We start from the raw sequence: 17,435 nt of genomic DNA, 5'->3' as shown, positions 1-17,435 counted from the left end.
CTGAGCTAGATTTTGGGAGAGAAGGTTGGGGTGAGGACTGGGGAAAGGGAATCTAGAAAGAAAGGGGATATGCTTGCCATGGCAGGGGTTGAACTTGAAGATCTGCTCAGGTCCCTTCCCACCCTACCAACTATGGGACAGACAGAAAATTTGAATGCAAAAGTCCTTCCGGAGCCCTGGCTTTGATCGAATGCAATCTTCAAAGTTGATTCAGCATAATCTAAACGACAACTTGCAAACTGGAGTCCCTCCCCATTTTTAAGGTTTCTTGCTTTTTTTATATTTGTAAGAGCAAAGGTTTCAGTTACTCAGAAATTACCAGAAAGTACTGATTTGGTGAAACTGGAAACTTTCCATGAGGATATATCAATTGGTACAAATTTCCAAGTAACAGGTTTCCCTGGCTCTCTGGGCTTCCAGGCTGCTGGCTTCTTCCCTGCTACCAGGACGCGGTGCGACCGAACCAGGGGTACGCTGTACATTAGCACTAATCTAGAGGCCACCTCAAGCCCACATCCACTGACTGTCTACACTGCAAATTCCCAACCCAACCCCTGGTGCCAGGGCAGCTCAATCCCAGAAGCTCTGCTGATGTTCAGGGTCTGATCTACAGCCTCCTCCTTGCCATCCCCATCTGCAGCGTGTCTGCGATTCACCCAGGCCCAGCAAACTACAGCAAAGAAGTTGCTTGCTTGCAGACTACAAGCAAACAAGTCAGCCAGCACCTATCCCACAATCCTTTGTGCCTCACTTCCAGTCCTTCTGCACCCTGCTTGCCATCTCTACTGCCCATAAATAAATCCAACTTCATAAAACAGTGACAAGTAGTGCTGTTTCCTAGATGGGCTCCTCTCAAGGACCAGGAAGCAAGCAGCGTACCACTTGGCTGTGGGGGCCACCAAGTGCAACCAAGATGGGGAGGGCAACTCATGAAACAGGGTCTCTTCAGAAGCAGGTTTCATTTCAGAAACACCATAATTTTGGGTGCATCTGGGGTTTCCAGAGTTAAGCACTGCAGATTTTGGGGGGCAGCGGGTGGGGGGGATAGGATAGTGAGGGAAGGCAGCCTGGAGGTCTGTCTCAGTACAGAGCAAATGTTTTCCCAAAAACTTGAAATAGGATGGACCCAGCCAGCTCCAGATAACCTTGCAAGGTTCATGCAACATGAAGATGAACAATCATAGCCCTGAACACAAGGAAAGCCACAAGCCACTAACATTAACCTGCCCATAAGGCAACTATAGGATATGCTTGCTTCCCAAGCCTCATCTGAACAGATTTAGCCGTCTTGCGATAAAGTGTGACCTAAAGAGTTACAGGCCCTGGGATGTGGGCAAGTGAGTGAAAACTGTCACTACTGCTCTGCCTCAAAATTTGCATGAAAAAGGAAAATCTAGAAGCTGAAAAACAGGAAGTTTTCCTCTTGAATTACATCACAAAGGAATAACAGTTTACTGGCCCATTGCAGTTTGGAGCCCGGACAAACAAACATCCCCTTACATTGTCCGCTACAACAGACACTGGAAGCAAAAGGGGAACATATGCTTCAGATTCAGGCTAAGGAAAAAGCAGAGGGGGGTGGGGGGCTGTTTGATTTTTACCACTTCAAATTGAATTAAGATATAGTTTAAAGGAAGTTTTTGTCACTTATATGACTTGTATCAGTTTCCTGTTGCTGCGTCTGCCAAAATCTTAATTCCCGCCTCCCCCACGTCCTCGTGTTGAAATCCAAGCAGATGATGCTGCATGAACAAGGGGGTTTTTTTTGGCTTTTAATACACTTATGCAAATTGGGCAGAATAATTCCATTTGCCAGAGCTTTGTAATGAGAAGACCTGCAGCTACAAACCTCTTCCAGACAAAATAAGCGAAGCTCCACAAACACAGAAGATTATCAAGGCTTGTGGCTTTGAGAAAAAGGGGCAATGATTGGATGAAATGCTACCTGCAGCCACTTGCTTTAACATGCGCGGTCGTTTTGTACCTTCAAATTGGGTTTAAATGCATTTTCAAAAGGGTTTAAGATGTCTGAACTAGCAGGAGTAGTGCTTCCAAGGGACCATTAGGAAGAGACTTTATTTTTACCCTACCCATTAGTTAAGGATTCAAAGTCAAACCAGGTATTTAGGATGTGACTACAGATGTTCATCAGGCCAATCAGAGACCCTTTCACAGGTGGGGGTCTACAGAAACCTCAGCTGGAGCAGACAGGCCGGCAGAGAGATCTCCATCAATCCTATGCCTTTTAAAGACAAGTTCAGCAAAACTCCTACCAACCCAGGCAGTTGATGGCAGGAGCAGGGGCAGACAATTGCAGCAAAGGCAAGTCAGGCTCCCTGATTCCTAACTTCTGAAGCCATTACCAGTAAGTGCCAACCTGTACCACTGGTTGCCGCATCGTGCAAGCTTAGGCTTTTTGATCGCAGGCCTCTGCGGCTGGACTTCTGCTCTTTGTCGAGCTGGACTGACGTGCAATTCAGGCCAGGGTCCATGTGTGGAACTGAAAAATATGAGTCAGTCTTCTAATCAAAGGCAGTTTTTCATCTCCCCTGCTAGTTGGTTGGAAGACGTAACTCTGGAGGAGAAGGATTACAGCAGCTGTCGCTAGCAAGCCACAAGCCGTAAAAAAAAAAATTAAAAAATAAAGCTTACAGAATTTGACTTTTTACCCACAAGAACATCTGTTGCGAAAGCAACTCTCCAAGGTATTCGCAACCCAGAGCCATCAACTTCCACGGCTACAAGCATTTGGGCTAACCAGAAATGCAACTAGCCCCCCATGTTACCTAGACTCCAGGCAGAGGGATCTGTTGAGAGGAGCAGTGCCAGCATCCCCGCGCTGTCCAAATGAGCTGGTCTTTTCGGGCCGACAGCTCCAAAAGGTGTGGCTTCTGGAGCACCCAGCAGAAATGAAGTCCAGGGAAGTGTCTGAATTTCTTATGCTGGGGACAAGGGGAAGCTGCAACATCTGAGCTGCTCCCGCACCTGCTTCTAGTAAAAATGACACGGGTAACAACGGAGGTTGTTCTGCTACATGCATCATGGCCACCTCTGCACCCATCCGGTCCGGCAGCCCTGTAGAAATTCTGCTGTGAACTGGTCTGGATTTCTGTCCTGCACCCCGAACCAACAACCCGCCCTACTTCAGTGGCAGTTCAATGCAAGTTCAACCACTGAAAAAGCCCCAGTTAATGCAACCTTCACTCCTTCACCTTCATGCCAGAGCAGGCTTCCTGCCAGGTACTGCAAAAAACCTGGTGTTTTAAAGCCGGGAGCTTCCTTTAGACTTATTTCAGGGGAGAAGGCATTTTCCCACTTGCACAGTATGCACTCATCAGCCTCAGCATCGTCTTCTGGCTCTTGCCCTGCAAATCATGTTGTCAGCACTTGGAGATCCGCTCCCACCATCCAGTAAGTTTAAAAGGAAAGGCTTTCTAAGCCCTCACCAGTGACCAGTGTTTCCACGCTATTCCCTGTCCACTCTTCAGCTACTGGTGTCCATTAAGGAGTGAGAAACAACAGGATTAAATCTCTCTCAATGACTGCTGCTAAACAACTTGGCCACGAGGGAGGACGCTCCTGTTTACATGTGTGCAGACATCGGAAGGGAAAGAGCAGCAAGAGCTAATCAGTGACGGCACCTCCGGGAGCAGCGTGACAGGCTCGGCGCCATGTGATTCTTGGGCCCCTTCTTCCTAACTTTTATGAATATTTGGAGTAACCTTCCATTCGTGGTGCAGAGTGAATCAGGAGAGAACTGACTGTGCCCTATTGCACATACAAAATTTGTAAACACTTCTCTTGCACGTCCGTCTGAGGCCTTGCACAAGTGCCCGCTCCTCGCCGCGGCTGCGCGGGGCGGGCGAGTAACAATATTTTGCCTGAGAAGCCGGTAAACAGGCCGCACGATGAATGGGGCCCGGGCTCCGCGCGCCGTGCTAATCGTGCGGCCACATTCATCCCATCACTGACTCATGCATTTCCGCTTATCACAAGGGTATTGAGATAGAGAGCAGAGGCTCACTAGCCAGAGGTAAACAATTAAGCATTCATTAGGTGAACATGAGACGGAGCCTCAAAGCTCTTACTTGAGACTCGGGACAGTGCGTCTTCCAGCCAGGGCCCCTCTATTAGCCAGCTACATTGGTCTCCGTGCTTTGGCTCTTCCTTCGCGTCCACTGAAAAGGAAAAACCTGTGGAGAAGCCTTGAGTGTCGCCAGTGTGTCCATGCTGCCTTTCTACTACCCAAAGGCAGAGGACCACCGGAGCCTAGTGGCTCACACAGCTGCCGTGGCTCAGACACACCAGTTTCTGTAGCCAAGGGATTGGTGTCACATCCATCTGCCTTCGCCCCCCAGCCTGAATAACTATGCATAGTTGAGAGCCTTTGGCACGAGCCCAGAGCAGGACTCAAACTCCCACCACTAGAGCTGTGGCAAGACGCTCTCAGGCCCATGCCTTTCTGCTACAGACTCTCATAATAGTGCACTATCAAGCCCTTTGGACCAAAAAGCCCTTTGGCCTTTTGCAAAGTGACTTGGAAGGAAAGCACGCGCTAAAATACCTAATCGCATTCAGCGTGACCATTCTCCTCCTGGGGAAATGGTCGGGCACTCACAGTAAGGAGGGGGTCTTAAAGGCAGATGTGCTCGGACAGCCTTTCCTTGCTTCGAGCACTGCAGCAGACAGAGAAGGCTATCCCAAACCAGAGCCGCTGATCCACGCATGACCGGTGACTAATGCTCCACTATACATACTTATTTCCCCATAAACTGCTCGGTGTAAGAGACTGCAAAACAGGAATGCGCCTTCCCTGTACGTGTATATGGCATCCGTTCATCAGCGAGCGACGTGGCTAACCAATGTACAGGTAGGATTTGTGTCAGGCAAAGGACGTTAGAAGTCCCCGTGCGAGGGCAGTTTCTTCACCTGCTCACCCTTTATTTTCAGCCCAAGCATGGTCTCACTTTGTCACTGTCCCTTTTACGCTCAGATGTGGAGCTCACCGAGGACATACACCGTCCCAGCCCAACAGCATGAAGTACTTTGCCAGTGGCACGTGGCTGTTGTGACCCCCAGTAATTCTGGGATAACTTTGGGAAGGATGGTCGGCAGCCGGGGAGATAGATGCGGGATTCTAGCCTTTTAAAACCTACCGACAGGTTGAACAGGAAAATGAGGTTAGGATGCATGCTGTCCTCCGTCTCCTTGACCGTGAGACAGAGGTCTGGGCGTACGAAGTGTCTGTTCCAGCTCTGCCTCAGTTTTAGCACAGCCACGGCTATCAGACCTCGTGAGCACCAAAGCAGCATATACACAGCGCGTGAGCACAAGGTGGGAAGCTTTACTTCCCTGGGAATGCATTACATGTAAGATGCATGAGCTGGAGCGTAGTTTGTAGCATTTGGCAGCCCCTCTGCATGGCGCGCGCCAGATCGGGGAGGTGACAGGCAGCACAGCAACAGATAGGACAGGGAGCAGAAAGCAGAGCAGCAGAGCAGCCGGGGGAAAGAGATCGGAGTGGTGCTGTAGGAGGGAGGCAGGGCTAATTTGTGTCACATCTGCCAAAAGGATTGGCCCTGCATTGTGTTAGGGTGTTGTATAAGTGAGCCTTGCTTGATGCTCAGGTCAGACGGGCAGCATCAGGGCGATCCCTCTGGATGCCTCTCCATCCTGGACGGTCTGTACTGCCTGGGTTGAGGCCAGCATCCCATCAGCCGATGCTATATTTGTGGGTACCAGAAAATATTGCACTTACCCCTCTGGCTCCCCACTCCAGATCCAGGACCAGCAAAGCAGATGCCAGTCTGGCGTCTCGCTCCAAACTCACCTCTCTCTTTTCAGTGCGTTTCGGGTCTGAAACACTGTGTTTGGCCTGTTGTCTCGTTTGTAGCTGCATCTCACGGCCTTGGAGGAGGACCGGGGCCGGGGGAAGCGGAGCGAGCGAGGGCTGACTAGCCATCTCAGCAACGCCTGTTCCAACGCGCTGCCCTCTTCCCTCTTCCCTCCGCCAGCACCGTTCCCTGGGAAGCGCCTGCCCCAAGACTATCACAATGATGATCGAGGTCCTGTTGAGAAAATGCTAAGCAACTATTGACCATTTCTGCGGTTGATTGAGAGCTACATTGAGGAAGCTTTCTAATGGCTTTCTGATGAACAAAGGAGCAAAAGATTTCTTGGAGCCAAGCATTCTCCTGGTAGGTTTCCAGTAAGTGAAAGATCCAATTCACAGATTTGTGGGGGGGCTGCAGCAAGCAGCTGGCTCCGTCACGTAGATCCTGCCGGCTGCCAGATTTCAGTAATTACACACTGACTAGGAAGATAGGAATCCATAATTCTACTACTTCAGACTCTCTGCTGGCTGCATGTTGAATCCAGCTATTATTCACTCGATAAGATTTCCATCATTCTTAAAAAAAAAAAGGAAAAGAAATGCATTCTGCCTTGTCCGCACTACCAAGAGAAGAAAGCCTGCTGGCGACAAGCGGAGAGTCCTGAGACACCAGATTAATGCTGCATGGACTCCGAAATAAGACCCATGTAAAAATAAAGCCAGCTAGATAAGTTGCCTTTGAGGACAGGAAAAACACAAAGCGTCCATTTTTGGGTTTGCAGCCGTTTCTCAGGCCGTGATCCCAAGGGAGCTTGAACACCAGAAGCCAAAGACTAGTGGGTGTTCGTGACATTTTGGGAAAGGGGCCCCTTTTTGGACTTCTTCACCGTGTCGAGAAGAAAAGCTTTCATTTTCATCTCGATACGCCGCTAAGTAAAGAGATCTTATTTCCCCCTTCCAGTTGTTGCAACACATCCCATCATATGATCTCTGCAGATCATATGCTGCAGAAGCTAATCCAAAAAAGCCTTGAACTACAGAGGTGTGCTCTCCGGTGCCGCTGCTATGAATCCATTTCAAACAATTACTTATTTATGAGCAAAGCCTGGTCAACCAGCAGCCAGAGCAAGTCCTGCGAGAGCCGGTGAGAAACGACTATTCAGCAGCAACGCAGAATAGCCCGACTCAAGGTTTGCTACATCATTCGGTTCGGTGGGATCGGACTGTGTCTAGGCAGCTCCTGGGACGACTCTTGCGACAGAGGATACAACAGCGACCTATTACTGAAAAAATTCCCCACTGCTCCCGTTTCCGTAGGGGACGCTCCAGCGTAGATCAGGCTCCTGCCGCTGAAAAAGTCATGGTTTCATATGAAACCATGACTTTTTCAGCGCTCGTATTGCCAACACCTCCAAGCCGGCTTGGACGACCAGCCCGATTCCTGGAAGAACGGCGTGGCGAGAGGATGCAGAGCCAGCCCGCTCAAGACTCATCTCTCCTTCTGCTGTCGGCTCTAGTATGCACCACAGACAGGAAGTGAGGTGTAAGAGGATGGAATTCAGAGACAGGAAGTTGGGGGGGCACTACCGATGGACTTCCTGTGCTTGCAACCTACTCCGCATGGACGATGCATGAATGCGCTGCAAGGGGGCTGGCCTGGGAGAAGCCTTTTTGAACGGAGCAGCGAGGACAATCGTGAATTGTTTGACGCTCGTTCGGCATCGCATCATTTGTGCCGGCGGGACTGAAAGGGGGCAGGACACACGCTAACATCCATCACACCGGGGTAACCTTACGTTTCCCCCTCGAGTTATTTTGGATTTGGGCAATCGAAGAGAATCTATAAATCTTAGAGAGATTCATAGAAAGGGCCATTAAATTATCCAGTCTGAGCTCCTATTACAGGCCATCACATTGCATCCATTTGTACCGAGTCTGATCCCTTGTGTTTGCCTGAAGCCTCCTTCCCACAACACACCCAGCCTGGCGGATGGAGAATCCAGCTCTCCCCCCGTCCAGCAATTAATCTCCCAGCCCATTACATTTATTTTTTTAATCCAAATGTATCTGGCTGCAGCTTCCAGCCATTGAGTCTTACTACGCCTTTCTCCCCTGGCTGAGCAGGAGCTTTGGTACGTTATTTTGTGTCTGCGAGGATACTTTCACACAGTTTCCATCACCTCCCCGTCACCTTTTTGCCAGGCTCAGCTGGTATGTCCTCTAGCCCTCAAATCAGTTCTCTTGCTCTCTCCTTCACTGTCATTAACATTTCAGACCCTTTTAAACATGCTTTCTGTTAAAAGCAAAGCATGCTGCAGTACATGCAGGGCAAAACCACTGCCCTCTCCCTCCTCCCCTGTTCAGACTCAGCCCTTGTGCTGCAGTGTTTGCTGGGAGCTCAGGTTTTGCTGCACCCCATCAGTGACCCAGCACCTTTCCTGGACCCATTTCGTGGGTATGGCCTGCATGCCTTAGGCCTGGGTGTATGATTTTGCCATCGTCTCCCTGACGTGTCTTCTGCCCCGTTTACCCCACAATCTAGATGGTTTTGCCTGGATGCCCTGCCCCCGTCACTACTCACCCTTCGGCCAGTCCGGTGTCATTCACGTGTGTATCACCACCGATTTTAGATTTACTTCTAGATCACGAGAAAAACATTAAATAGTATCAGGCCTAGTACCAACTATGTGGGGCCCCTAGAAACACCCCTGTGGCGACTGTCAGTTCTTAATATATTTCACGAGTGCTTTGCCGATAGCATCTGCTGTTAATTTTTTACCCAGAATGCCCTACAGGACTTGCAGATGCCTTGCAGTGTAACCTGAAGAAAGTTTATTGCAGCTAGGCTGTAGCTGTAATGAATATGAAATCTTGTCTATTGTCCATAAAACCATGTTGCCACCTCGTATCCTTCAGTTCCTTGGTAACTGCCTTCGTGTGACTTTCTCCACTTTGCCATCCATTCCTCTTGAACTGTATTTAACTGGATCACAAAGCAGAGAGGAGTCCTCCAGCAGAAGTCATTCCCCGCACCCCTCCCAGAGCTGCTGCATTGTACCCAGGTCCACTCCATAAGCGTTTCATTTAATCATTCAATAATCTCTGACCAGGTTAGATTGCACTGAGCTACTCTCTCTTCTCCGTTACTTACTGTGTTTGCATGATGTAAAGGGTAATTAAGACGTATCATGGACTTGCATTTCAGTTATTTTAAACTTAGTCACTGGGGTAAAAGGAACAGGTAATATGTAGGCAGAGCACAGCTAGATATGAATGATATTAATCCATTGATTGTAAGGTCAGGAGGGACCGGGTGATCATCGCTTTGCCTGACCTCCTGTGCAAGGCGGAGGAGGAGTTCTCTGGATGATGTCCTGGTTCACTACAGTACAGTACACCTTTGTGGAAAGCATCTCATCTAGATTACAGTGTCCTAGGGGTTAGCCCTCCTGGCTAATTACCCTCATTCTTAAACATTTGCACCTTGTTGCTAACCAGAATGGGCCCGGTGTCACCTTTCAGCCCCTGGGTCCTTTACCTGCTGAATGAAAAAGCCCGTTAGCCCATTTCCGTTCCCCACACAGGTAGGTATAACCTGCCCAAATCACCCTGGATAGTCCCTCTGATGCACTATTTTGCTCCTGGAGTCTGTCTCTGGAAGGCCTGTATGCTTATTCTCCTGGCTCTTCTCTGAACCCTCTTCCAAATCCTCCCACATCGGTGACTTATCAAACATCTGGACCACACACAGCACTCCAGCGGTGGCCGCACCTGTGTCAGGTGCAGATCTGCAGCCCCCTGCTCCTATTCAGTGTCCCTCTAGCAATACACCCTCTAGCAATATTAGCCTTTCTGGCTGGTGTTGCAGTGGGAATTCACATCCAACCAACTAACTGTTCACTATATGATCCCTCTCATCCTTTCCCACCTCACTGATCTCCAGGAGTGCGTCCCTATTCTATAAGCGTGACCCGGGCTCTTTAGATGGGGCGTCACTTTAAATCGCTGAATCATGAAATCACAGAAAAGGAGAGCGGGAAAGGACCTCAGGAGGTCACATCTAGTCCAACCCCCGCTCCAGGCAGGACCAGCCCCAACTGCATCATCCCAGCCAAGGCTTTGTCTATGTGGGTCTTAAACACCTCCAAGGATGGCGAGTCCGCCACCTCTCTGGGTAACCGGTTCCAGTGTTTTACTACTCTTCTAGTGATAAAGTTATTCCTAACCTCAGATCTAACCTAAGATCTAACTTCCCTTGCTGCAGCTTGAGCCCATTGCTCCTTGTCCTGCCATCTGCCCCCACCGAGACCAGCCCAGCTCCATCCTCTTCGCAGCCCCCCTGCAGGGAGGTGAAGGCTGCTGTTCAATCCCCCTCGGTCTTCTCTTCTCCAGACTAAAAAACCCCAGTTTCCTCAGCCTCTCCTCACAAGTTGTCCCTCAGCCCCCCAACCTTTTTCCTTGCCCTCCACTGGACTCTCTCCAATTTGTCTACATCCTTCCTTGAAAGGCCACTTTGAAAAGCTGGACGCAAGCAACTGGTTGAGGCAGACTGGTCTCTGCAGAGCTGCTCTGCCAGATGTTCACTGTGCACCAGGTAGGGGCCCCAAAAAACATGTCCCCATAAGCCAGCAGGCACCCCATGGAGTTAATGAACCCACACAGAGTGCCACTACGCTGCCCGTCAATCAGGACAGGGAGTCCCAGCACACACAGCATCACCTTGCATCGCACGGAGGCAGTGTAAGGCGTGCAGCAGCACCACGCAGAGACAGGCTGCGCTAGGTGGAGGCAGGATGACCAGGTTCTGCTAGCAGGCAAAATGGTTCTGCGGAGAAGTGGAGCTAATAGGTCCACATGCAGCACCGAGGGCACAGTTACGCTTCCTTCCAGTCCAGGAGCAAGTGTACCTGTGCCCCTGCTCACACCATCCAAGGAAGGGGGTGCTGCATATCAACCATCTCACCAGCTCCACAGCCATGGGCCATCTCCGTACTTTATGCGATGCAGCGGTGGTGTTTTCGCCCGGGTCGTTGATAAGGATGTTGAACGGGGCCAGCGATCGCTCCCTGCAGAGCCCCACTAGCAACAGCTGCTCAGTGATGATTCCCCATTGCACCACTGCATTGTGAGATCTCGGCTAGGCAGTTTTTAATCAATGTAATGTGTGCCTTGTTGATTCGGGGTAATTCTACTTTGTTAATTAAAATGTCGGAGGCGTAGAAGACAAATGCCTTGTGGAAGTTGAAGGGTGTCCTATCAAGACAATTCCCTTTATCAGCCAAACTTGGAAACCTAATAAAAACCTTATAAATGAATATGACAAGATCTGTTTTCCATAAACTCATGTTGGTTGGCATTATATTGCCCTCCTTTAATTCTTTATTAAATCAATTCCTGCATCAACTATTTCTTTACTTTGCCTTGGATTAGTGTCGGGTAGATAGGCCTGTAATAACCAGGTCATCCAGTTTGCTCTTTTTAAATACTGCTGCAACATTAATTTACCTATCCTGGGGTTTATAGCTTATAGGAGATTGAATATTAAGAGTCCAGCTTGCTCCTTGGCCAACTCTTTTTAAACTCTCAGATGCACATTATTTGCATTGACTGACTTGAAAGCCTCTCGCTTCAGCAGATGTTTGAAGTCTTCCTTAATTACTGTTGGAAGGGAAACTATTTCAGGCAGCGTCAGATATGACTGTATTATTCATTCTGGATGTATTGAACACTTCTTTGTTTACATTATTTTTGCCAGTTCTACCAGTTCATTTAACAGCAGACCGATATCATTGTTCGCTCTCTTTTTGTATCTAAGATATTTTAAAAAACAAAGCAAGCCTTCTTAGTGTCCCTTATCTGACTATAGCTTTCTTTTGGTTCCCTTATCAACCTCCCACAATTCCTAGCTTCTAATTTAAATTCTTTGCCATCCCAGTCCCACAATTTTGTTTTTATAGCTGCCTTAGTTTTCCCCTTCTAAGTTAGGTTTCTTTCTTTCTTTCTTACAGATTTGAGTGAAATATTCATAAATAGTCCCAATTATCATTCACATTTTTCTGTTCTTTTCCCCAACTTTATGAGATCTGCCTTTTCAAAGCAACACGTGTGTACATTAATAGTCTGTTATCCCATTTGCACACAACATGACTCTATTTGCACATAACACATGCCGCAGCATCCTGATTGATGGCAGCCAAGCCAACACTTGCTTTGAGTTCTCTGATACGTTCCTCTGTAACAGGGGACAGCAGCAGATTAGGCTTGGTGATCCAGGAGGTCTTCCAGCCCCATATTCCCATGTAGATGGGAATTTTAATGCACAGCTCTTCTTTGGTTCCTGGCTGAGTATCAGCAAGGTGAAGGATAGCTCAGTCAACCCCAAACAGCCTCCCTTCAGCTGTATCAGGCAGGGAAGCATAATTGCCCCTGCACAAGACACTTACATTCAAGAAAGATGAATGCAAACCAGAGCTGGGGCAGAGAAGGGCTGCTCGGATGATCGGGGGAATGAAGACCTTGTCTTACAAGAGAAGAAGGAGAGAGCTGGGCTTGTTTAGCCTGGCAGCTCCATGTCCAAGAGGGTGGGATGAATGCTCTCTGTGCATACACTCAATCAGTAGATACCAAGGAGTGAGGACAAGCTATTTAAATCAAAGGATGATGCTGACATAAGAACACGTGAACATCAACTGCCCGTGAGTAGGTGCAGGTTGAAAATCAGAAGAAGGTGACTAAAGTGCAGAGGAATAAAGGTCCATATCTCTTCCAACAAGGAGTATGGAGGCCAGATATCGACCGAGGTTTAAATTTGGGTCGGAGAAGGTCCTGGGATGTCCGATGACGTGGTTGTCTGCAGTAACAGGGAGCTGGGGCAGCTGTGCCAGGAAGCCCCTTGTAGCCTGTTCTCATTTGAAAGCTGCTTCGTTGAGTAATGCAGAGCCAGGCCATCCGTCACACACACTCCCTCGCCCAAAGGCTTGTTTTTGGAGGGCTGGCCAGGTCCATACAAGGGAGATGTGGCCAGTGCAATGGGAACCAGAGGATGGCATTTATACCTGCAATGGGAGCAGAAAGCCACAGCTCGGCATTGAAGCCTCTTGGCCAGAAAAGGAAGACTCATTTCTCAGCCTGCTCTTCGGTGTGCAGCGTTTTGCCATCTGGGTCTCTACAGACCTCCCCATCACCACGATAAACCTGCTCCCCACCCACAGCATAACCTCAGTCCAGCCGCGCGTGCTTCTCTGCCCAGATGAATTTCAGGGCAGGTGGGCTGTAATGGGAAGGATCCCTGTACAAACCAGGCAAACAAGTCTTCTTTTTTTTTTTCCAAGCTGAATATAATTCCTGCTGTCCCAGAAAGAGATGTGCTATAGGAGGTGGGGAGGGGGAGAGGTTTGTGGACAGATTTTACTATTTGAATTAAGATATGGAAATTCAGAAGTGACTTGTTTTAGGGGTCGGACACTTCAAAGGGTCAGTAACAGACCCGGCTGGATTGCATTTTAATCCCTATTAAAAAGACTAAGGTCTTAGTTTGTTTTTTTTTACAAGGTAAAGGTGTCAAATGGTGTCAAGTGAGGGGCTGTCTTCCTGCTAGGAGTCAAAAGCACAGCAGGAGCACTCCAGGTTAAAAAACCAGGGAGAAATCCATTATGCAGCGGTTTGCTGGCACTTTAGACGCCAGTGAAGCATCCTTCTGATAAAGGAAATTGTGGGGGTTTGTAATGAGCTTTGAAACAAATAGGGTCTGGGCAGCGCCTGGTCTGAAAGATGAAAACACAGTTTTGCAAATGGCTTTGTACACTGCACTCATCGAGGTCGCATAAGGGATGAACTTGCCCCTTGTTTGCACAGCACATTGTCATTTGTGCTTTTTTTTCTTTATTTAAGCCTGTTATAGTGGCAACAGGCAGCACCCTCCAAAGACGATGTTTAAAGGTCAGACTGTGTGGCTGCGAGGAAAGCCTGCAGGGAAAGGGGGGTTGACACGTTAGGTCTTTAGTGATGGGCAAAACAAAACGGAGAGATTCGAGATTGCAGAATGGAGCCAAAAAGGCCACAACCAAAGCCTTGCTTCGGGTATCTTGCAAGTTTGCTTTTTGGGTTGGCTGGAACCAGACGTGCAAAGATGCATCTCAAGAAGAAAGCTACCCTAGTTTGCATTACCATCTTCCAGCTGGTCTCCCTGCATTTCCACTGGCCCCTGGCAGTATCTCCCAGGGAAAAGGTCCCCGATAAACCCATAATCCTGCAGTCCAGCACTTAGCTGCCAGTTGGACCTGACTAAGCATTTGCAACAGCAGTTTCCACTATAGATAAAAGGATGGAGGTAGGAGAGAGATGGAAGGCTTTCCAAGCTTCAGACAAAGGTTTATTTGGAGGTCTGTGCCGCTGGGTGGGTGCGAGTCTCGGCTTCTCTTTATAGTTGAGCCAGGTCTTTCCTTCCCTAGTCCTAATATGATTAAACTCTCCCTGGCCAGAAATTCAGCATGACGGAGGAGGTCTCAAGCTGAGAGAGAGCAGTTATCAGGATGTGCTACATTCCACGTGGCTCTTCTATCCTAGGAGCGAAGAGGGCCGTTCCTGACCCGAACGAGATCCAGCCTGTGTCTGCTATTGCACATCTGCACGTGCACTCGCACACGCATGCACGCACACATGCACATACAATTTTGCCTGCAATAACAGTCTTTCATCTAGCCTTTCAATGTTTTAAGTTGTTGGGTGTTTTTTTTAATAGCACGGAGAGAGGCAATATCTATATATCTATTTGCTGAAATTTAGACCAGCTTTTCCAAGCTCTGGGGGTGGAAGCAAAGCATTTGGACACGGGTTTTCACAGTGCCGTAGGCACCTAGGTGGGTGTCTAGTGGGCTTGTCAAAAGCACCAAGGCACTTATCTACCTTTGGGAAATCTGGCTTCGGCTTTGCACCCAAATAAAAGTGACCTGATTTTTGGAGATGCCAAATAGCTGGTATGGGGAATCCAGCAAATTACTGTCATGGGGAGCTGCAGGTCCTTGGCATCAGAAAGTTTTCACTGAGGTGTCTAACTCCAGGCACCAGTTTTGGAAAGCTCTGGGCTCAAGGCTTCCTGACAAGGAGACTTTGCCACACACAGAGATGCCTACACCCTTTCCTTCAGCGGTAAAAGAAGCCTGGTGGGCACCTGAGACATCCTTCCACTGCACCGTCCCGCTGCCAAAGGCCAGCTACATCCTTCCTCTCTTTGTTTCAAGGCAAGCACAGACTGTCACGTGGTTCACGTGGCGCACGTTACAAGGTGGCTCTCCTCACTTCTAGCTTGGCCTTGGCTGCCTCTTTAAATCAAAGCGGGTGCTTTCAACACCAACACAAAGCCCCATTGTGCACCTCATACCTGCCCCCAAGCTCATTATACCGGGGCTGCGTGCACCGCACTGCACTGGGACGTGCCGATATTGCATCGTGGTACCCGGGGCGGGCGGGGGCTGCTGTGCAGAGTAGCCAAAGCTTGAGCGGATACAGAGGAGCAAAACTTGCACACATATGAGCAAGGATGCACGGGACCACAACCAGCTGCCCCTTCCTGGAGGACCGCAGCCACTTGCAGCTTCTGGCTGCCGCACGGGTCCGACGAAGGCTCCTTCGCCCTAGCTGCCGGCAGAACAGCCTCCCTGCTTCCTAGGAGACGAGCAATTCCTCACTTCTCTACAGGAAAGTCGCCTGCATTCACAAAGCTGCGACCCTGCCCTCCACCAGCCCAGCACAGGCCTACGGCCCAGCCCTCCTCCTTCGTTGCACCTGTTGCTTCCTAGGTGCATCTGCGGATACGAAAGGAGCTGAGGCCCTGCCTTGGACCTTGCGGGGAAGCTCCCGGCATGAGTCCAAAGGCAGGCACCGGGCTTGTGCTTGGATTTTCTCTTGCTTGCGTTATGATCCCTCGTGGGTGAGAGACGCAGCTTCCAGAAGGAAAACAGAAGCTTTGATGTGGAAAGCATCCTCCTGCTTCAGGACTTCTTTGCCTCCCAGCCTTTCCACCTCCCACCCTTTATGCTCCATCCTGTGCAGGGAGCATTTTCCTTACGATGCCACAGCTTCCCCCCACTCGGATGCAAATACCATGATTTTTCCAAACACTCAAAATAAAAAAACAAAACCCTGACTTGGACTTCAGGATTAATGTGCCTGACTCAACCCTGGTACTGCCAGATGAGTAAGTTTTGGGCTATTTTTTCTTGCCTTTTCGGTTCAGCTTCTGGCTCGCTAAGGGCCGGGAACCCTCCAGTCCAACACGAGAGGTTGAGGGGCTCATCTGACTGCAACCACCAAGGCTCAGGAGCCCCACTGCATAGCACGAGACTCACTGAAGGATATGCTAGAGTGACACCACACGCACGCACACGTATGCACGCACGCACATGCACACACTGATGCCACTGGCAGTTCGAACCCCTTCTCAGCACACAACTCTCCTGCTAAGACGACTCGTCCTGGCCAGGCCGGCATCCTTCTCGGTGCGTTCAGGCCCACGCTGGCACCGGGTTTTCTCCTCTCCTGCTCGTGTCGCTGCAGCTTTCGCTCCCACCCCCTCCCGTTCGCCTCCGTTCTGCGTCCCGGGGAAGCAGCAGCAGCCCACGGGCAGCCTGGGCACGAAGCGTGCCTTGCATTTGGTGCCAGCCACGCTCCACTGACCTTCATCGCGCCCACTGAACGACAGGCAACGGCTCCCTTTGGCCTCTGACGCCTGCCCGCTCTCCACGGCACCGATTTGATTCACACCTGCGGTGCCGGGCTGATCCGTGCCGTGGCCGTGGCCGCCTGGGCTTGCACCAGCCTCACTCCTTGGGGTCCTGCTATTCCCCACCCCTCTTCCAGGGGCCCGGGGGTGCCTGCCATGTGCGCCCCCGATTGCCCAGCTGCCAGGCCCTGCCCCAAGCAAACCGGCTGAACAAGCAATGAAACCCGAACGAGGAGCACGGAGCCAGGCGTGCCGCCCACCCTGGCCCCATAGTCCCACAGGGACGCGGCCACCCGCTCTCTGGGCACGAAAGCTGATCTCGGCCCTCTGCCCAGACAGGTGCCCGGTGCTGTGTGAGGGTCCTCAGACAGCCGCACACTGCCGGGCGCAGCCGGGGACCGATGGGGCCACGCCAGCCTAGCAGCATCCCTGGCCCGCAGCCCCCCGCGGGCAAGGCAACAGGTGCTGGAGCCCAACCGGGACAGCCAGGTTTGCTCCTGCGTCCACCCTACGCCCTTGGCAAGGGTCATGGAGCACCAGGGCACCGAGGGGCTGCTGCCCCCTGGGCCTAGAGACCCTCCCCACCCTTGCAGCGACGCGAGCAGGCTCCAGTCCGCTCCTGCCGCACCGGGCACGGGTGCATCGGGGATGGAGCATCCCAGCCCCGGCCAACACCTGCAGGGCCCCGGGGGCCGCCGCGGCTCCCAGCCTGCCCGGGAAAGCAGGGATGCCCGCACGAAAGGGTTAAAAATGCAGCAGACGGGGGAGGCTCCGGCAGGCGGGCAAGCCGCTTAGGGGCTGAAGCACCTGCCCCCGGCGCGAGGCGCTGGCTCCGCTGGCAGCCCCGCGGACAGCGCCGAGCACCCCGCGGCAGGGGCCCGG

The 17,435-nt window shown here is 50.7% G+C and overlaps 1 protein-coding gene across 3 annotated transcripts in view; it reads right to left on the bottom strand.

The window, feature by feature from the left end:
- The window catches only part of CORO2B (coronin 2B), a 112,998-nt gene extending 101,541 nt beyond the window's left edge, over window positions 1–11,457 (bottom strand). The window contains exon 1 of one of the 3 annotated variants that reach the window (XM_019533876.1): window positions 11,339–11,457. Coding sequence is in view for 2 of the 3 variants with exons in the window: in XM_019533874.1 (XP_019389419.1) it covers window positions 5,759–5,962 (204 nt within the window). In the remaining variant the exon portion in view is untranslated. Of the gene's footprint in view, window positions 1–5,758; window positions 5,976–11,338 lie in introns of those variants that run through there. The other 2 variants (XM_019533874.1, XM_019533875.1) reach the window with 2 other exon arrangements.
- Window positions 11,458–17,435: the final 5,978 nt, after the last annotated feature.

Source organism: Crocodylus porosus, unplaced genomic scaffold, assembly GCF_001723895.1.
Source record: "Crocodylus porosus isolate Cpor-Errol unplaced genomic scaffold, CroPor_comp1, whole genome shotgun sequence".
Classification (NCBI taxonomy): Eukaryota; Metazoa; Chordata; order Crocodylia; family Crocodylidae; genus Crocodylus; species Crocodylus porosus.
This window is presented reverse-complemented; position numbering and strand designations above follow the sequence as displayed.